The 5,175-nt window shown below is 51.9% G+C and overlaps 2 protein-coding genes across 2 annotated transcripts; both read left to right on the forward strand.

Moving 5' to 3' along the window:
* Positions 1–1,195: 1,195 nt before the first annotated feature.
* Positions 1,196–3,659, forward strand: POSPLADRAFT_1136612 (hypothetical protein; the record flags this gene model as incomplete). Its single annotated transcript, XM_024484705.1, has 16 exons — positions 1,196–1,415; positions 1,480–1,489; positions 1,540–1,593; positions 1,663–1,788; positions 1,859–2,040; positions 2,098–2,188; positions 2,244–2,294; positions 2,371–2,493; positions 2,534–2,605; positions 2,662–2,677; positions 2,740–2,830; positions 2,888–3,049; positions 3,103–3,171; positions 3,227–3,314; positions 3,371–3,551; positions 3,606–3,659. The coding sequence occupies 16 exons, from the start codon at positions 1,196–1,198 to the stop codon at positions 3,657–3,659; spliced, it is 1,590 nt and encodes a 529-aa protein (XP_024342156.1).
* A 696-nt stretch (positions 3,660–4,355) lies between these two features.
* On the forward strand, positions 4,356–5,115 carry POSPLADRAFT_1054116 (hypothetical protein; the record flags this gene model as incomplete). Its single annotated transcript, XM_024480486.1, has 3 exons — positions 4,356–4,679; positions 4,733–5,023; positions 5,089–5,115. The coding sequence occupies 3 exons, from the start codon at positions 4,356–4,358 to the stop codon at positions 5,113–5,115; spliced, it is 642 nt and encodes a 213-aa protein (XP_024342157.1).
* Between the last annotated feature and the right edge of the window lie 60 nt (positions 5,116–5,175).

Below are 5,175 nucleotides of genomic sequence, written 5' to 3' on the forward strand. Positions count from 1 at the left end.
TTTGCCCGTGTTTTAGGGGGCAAGCAGGAACAGGGGACCAGAGAAGGTCATACATCCCTGCTCGGTGGTCCGAATTCTTATTATATGATAGATCTGTAGATGAGTATTATGATTCTTTTGCAGATTACGATGTATATTCCGTGATCATCGCATACTCACATCAGCCTTCAACGGCATTCGGAGACCGAGGGCGAGCAGATTTAGACATCGCCACTTATCGGTACAACGACAGATGTTGTGCAGATGCTGGGATGCCGAGATGTTTGACGATCGTTTGCGTGAAGCGAGGAGTGTTGCAATTGCAGCGGAACTCACTCTGTCCGACACTTGAAAAGTATGCATCAACGCAGCAACCTGGTGGCCTAGGAGGGAGGTAACTCCTTGTAAAATGACATAGCAAGCAACATTGTGTAGGTGCGGCTAGCATTTTCTCCGAGGTGACAGCCTGGTTTCTGTGAAGAGCCGATGAAGCAAGGAAGAATAATGGCCACATATATATCCGTGCGTTGACGAAGCTGAATAGAGCTGAATTAGCGATATCCTATAGTACCTAAGAATGCGGTTGCCCGCATTCTCATCTCGCTCCTGGTCAGTGGACGACGGCGTTTCTGGAGCACATAGGACACGATAATACGCCTACTGGTGTCTTGGCCGGTGTGATGAAATATAAATTTAAACCTGCGGGGAGCTTGAATGAGGACCTCGATCACGGCGACATCTGCAGAGAAACGGGATCAGATTTGATCGCGACGACACAATGGTGATTCTCCAGGCACCGGGCAGCAAGGGGATTCCCATATGGTGATGCGAGTGTGAAACCTCTGCGTCGGGCACTGCCTCAGCGTGAAGACAAGAGGTCACCGTCGGTTGCGATGCTTCTCCGCGCGAACGTTTGGGATCTGCAGGGAGAGAATAGGGTTGTGTCTCCTCCGATTTCTCGGATGCTTAGATAATGGAAAAGTACAGGTAATGGACAAGTGGCGAGTGGGAGTTCTGATACTCGGCTGTGGAGGCATTTGTTGTGGGCGCCTGTAGATGATCAACACCACCGATGGCATCTCCGCGCGCTCGGAAATGACAGGGTCCCCGCAATTTGGACGCGCATCTATGCTTTCCTATATCATAACGACACCATGGCACTGCTTTCCCCAAGCGGCCTGCTCCCTCCCTCTCCTAGTCTCCTAGACGGCCCGCCATGAGCGACCCCGAGAAGCGTCCATCTGTCAGTCCCCTTGACGTCAATCTCAGCAGCTCTGGCTCGTCCGTCGAGAAACATGGCGAACACGACGTGGTCAACGCGTACGATGTCGACGTCGCGGCCCAGCTCACCTCAGGAACGGAGGTCGCCATCGACCCCGCAGAGTCTGCCAGAGTCCGAAGAAAGATCGACATGCATTTGATGCCTCTCATGTGTGGTGCGTGTCCGGTCCCCAGCGTTGAGCTCCTCGTGTGGCGCTGACACGTTCTGTTCTGTTCCAGTTATGTATCTGTAAGTTTGTAATGAATGCGCGCGGAACCGCGGTGTTGAACGTCCCGTAGTATGCAGTTCGCCGACAAGACGACATTAGGACAGTCTGCGGTCCTGGGCCTCCTGTGAGCCTCTAACCTATTCCCACATTTCATGTGGCGCCTCTGACACTAGGTTGCCAACGTGGGCAATAGGACCGGTGACCATCTGACGCAAAACCAATTCAACTGGCTCGGAACGATCTTTTATCTCTTCTATCTCGGCTTTGAGTTCCCGCAGAATTACGCGCTGCAGCGGTTCCCGGTCGGGAAATGGGTCAGGTACGGCTCGCTATTCTTAGATTGCCGGCCGGCATGACGAGACTAACTATCTGCTGTGTGCTTCGCATAGTATCAATATATTCATTTGGGCTGTTGCGTTGCTCTGTCATGCGGCAGCGAAGACCTTTGGCCAGCTGTTTGCCTGCCGGGTCTTCCTCGGCATCTGCGAGGGTGCAATCACCCCCGGGTTCATGATCGTCACATCCATGTTTTACACTCGCCAAGAACAGACCCAGAGAGTAGGTTATTGGTGTGAGTGTCATTACACGCGGTTCCGAAGTCCGGAATTTGACACGCACGTTTGACCAGTCCTGATGAATGGCGCCGCCATAATCATGCTCGGTCTCATCGCATATGGGACACTACATATTCATTCGAGCGTATTGATGCCATGGCAATGGTATAGTTTATTTCGTTGCATACTAAGGTAGCGGCTGATCGCCACTTCCACACAGGTTGATGATTATCTTCGGTATCATCACTTTTGTGGTCTCCATACTTTTCTGGTAAGGGTTCAATTCGACAGCACAATAACTCGTTTGTTCCAATGAGCCGAAACTGACGGTTGCTCATGTTCTCCAGGTTCTTTTTCCCTGACTCGCCGGCGACTGCATCGTTCCTGACCCCCGAAGAGAAAGTGATCGCTATCGAGCGTATCAAAGTAAACCAGGCCGGTGTCGAGAACAAGCACTTTAAGATGGACCAGTCAGTTGACTCCTTCATTCTGATCGACTGTAGTTGAAAGGCGCGTCCTCAGATTCGTCGAGTGCTTCAAGGACCCGAAGACATGGCTTTTCTTCTTCTTTGCCGCTATCTCGTGAGTCTCGGTATATCGTCTCAGCTACCTCCTTATTTCTTACTTTTGCATTTTAGGAACGTCACAAACTCGGTATGCATCCGATTCCCCAGGCAGTTATCCCGGCAATGTTGCCTGACACGTGCCTTTTACAGCTCAGTAACCAGCGACAAATCATCGTCGCAGAGTTCGGCTTCACCGATATACAGACAACGTTGCTAGGTTGTGTCGACGGTGTCGTTGAGAGTACGTATTGGTACGGTTACTTATCCAGTTCGGTTGTACTGAAGAGCTTCCTTACAGTCATCGTGATCTACTGCACGACGACGTCCGCGGCGTATTGGCCAAACGGGCGAGCATACTCCGGGGCGCTTGCGTATTGTGTCGCCATTCTCGGCTCGATCCTCGTTAATGCGCTTCCGTCCAAGGATCGAGTTGGTTTGCTGTTCTGCTACTGGATATCTAGTATGTGCCAGTCCTGCAACCTTATATACATTCACTAACAACTGGGTTTCCAGTTTCTGAGATTGCTCCGTTCGTTGTCATGCTGGCATGGGTTGGCTCGACCACGGCCGGGCACACCAAACGTGGGCATCGATGCACTGACCTACTTTGCATGAAGTGCTGACTTTCGTTATGTAGGCGTGACAACCAATGCAGTCGTCATGGTCGGCTACGCAGTTGGCAATGCCGTTGGCCCACAATACTGGAAGGCCGAGTATCAACCGCGGTACATCATTATTTTAAACAGACTGATCTAGCCTACTGACAGGCTATGTTCAACAGCAACCACATCCCGTGGGCGATTCTTACCGCGTGCTGGTTCGTCTCCGGCATGTTGCTGCTCGTCACGCGGTGGTACCTTGCGCGCGAGAACGCGAAGCGTGACCGAGAGGCTCACGACCCGACGTATGATGACGTCTACATCACTGACGAGGCGACACAATCGGAGAAGAAGGTCGACAAGGTATGTAACTTGTGAATAAATCAGCCACCGCGCCTGATGTGAATTTCCCCACAGGCTTTCCTCGACCTCACGGATATCCAGAATAGGGATTTCCGATACGTGCTTTGAGGGACCTGCTGATGCCTATGATGCCCTGCGTAGATGCCTCTTGCTTCCAGTTGTTTATCGTTATATAGTGAGTGGCTTTGTGGATGCACATTACCCTAGGCGTTATGCTTCGCAATTCTACTAATTGGCAATTGCATGTCGAGAGATTTTGGATTTCGACGTTCATTGTGGAATTTGTCATGGCTTCAACCTTTAGAATGATTTGAATGTGCGCAGTTACAACGGAAATGAAATAACAAGAAGCATGTGCGTCCTGTTCAGCGGCACAGTCTCTCGAAATTGACTGGAGGCAGGGAGAAATATGCACACGTGATCGCGTCGCGACGCGTTTAGTGGTTTTGAGCGTTTCCTCACTCTCGACATTCGACCCTCACGCGCACCCACAACTTCCGGATGATTGTAACTGGGCGACCTGCAATTGGAGATCCGTATTATGAGTGTGCACACCGGTAGTATTTCATCTACCATGAACGCCTTAGCGCTGCGCCGGCAATGTCAAACTGCCGTAATACTCTAACTTCACTTGAAGTGGTTTTAATTGTAACCAGGGAATCAACTGCGGAGGTCAGCCTCGGGCTGGCTGACGGTAGGTGGGGCGTATTAAATGAAACGCCAATGCTTTGCTCTCACCTTATGCAAGCCATGATTACTCTAGTTCTTAGACCGGTTACGTTTTTACATATACTTTCCTATGCGATGTTCGCGCTCGCTGCCTGGCGCGGCTTCTCCGTTCTTGCTCTCGGTATGTGTTCTCGTGCTGGTCAACAACACTACCTGGTGTCTGTCAACCTCGATGTCATCCTCCTGGCAGCAATGCTCGATGGCATCCTATGTTCTGTCTGGTCCTCCTACGCAACGTCGGTCGGCGGCGGGTCAGAGACCGCTCAGTCCTGGTGGCTGAGCTGGGCTCTGGCCATTGCCGTCGCCGGCAGACTCACTGGCACTCTCCTATCCACCTTACTCGGTCGCCAATACGACTCGGAACTACTGGCATACAAACGATGGGAATTAATTCTCGTGGTATGTCGCTCATCGTGGTCAGCCGCACACATGCTAAGAAAGACCCGGTACAGGCCAGGAAGTGGAAGCTGACGGTCCATCGGTTTGGTCTGCTTAGCGAGTCTCCCTTGATGGTCGAGACCGCGGCGGTGAAAACGATTGGCTACAGTTCCGAAGAGAAAGGTAAGCAGAAGGTACGACAGGAACGGCCTTCGGACAAGGACTGGAGAGCACTGGATCGTCGGGAGACTCGACTGAAGGACAAGACGAAAGCGCTACAGCAGCGGATCGGTCGGAAGATTGGGCAGTACCGCGAGACCATTGGCGGGCTCGAGGAGAAACTCCGGTCGAAAGACCTCTCCATCGTATGTACTCAGTCTTATACGCCGATCGACCTATGCGGCTGACTATCGTTGCAGGAGACACTCAGCGCACAGCTCAGGAAGCTGGGTGCTGAGGCAGGCCATGAGGCGGAGAAGCTCAAGACTGATCTGGCAACACGTAGCGTGGACATTGT

Source organism: Postia placenta (genome assembly GCF_002117355.1).
Source record: "Postia placenta MAD-698-R-SB12 unplaced genomic scaffold POSPLAscaffold_3, whole genome shotgun sequence".
In the NCBI taxonomy this organism is placed as follows: domain Eukaryota; kingdom Fungi; phylum Basidiomycota; class Agaricomycetes; order Polyporales; family Adustoporiaceae; genus Rhodonia; species Rhodonia placenta.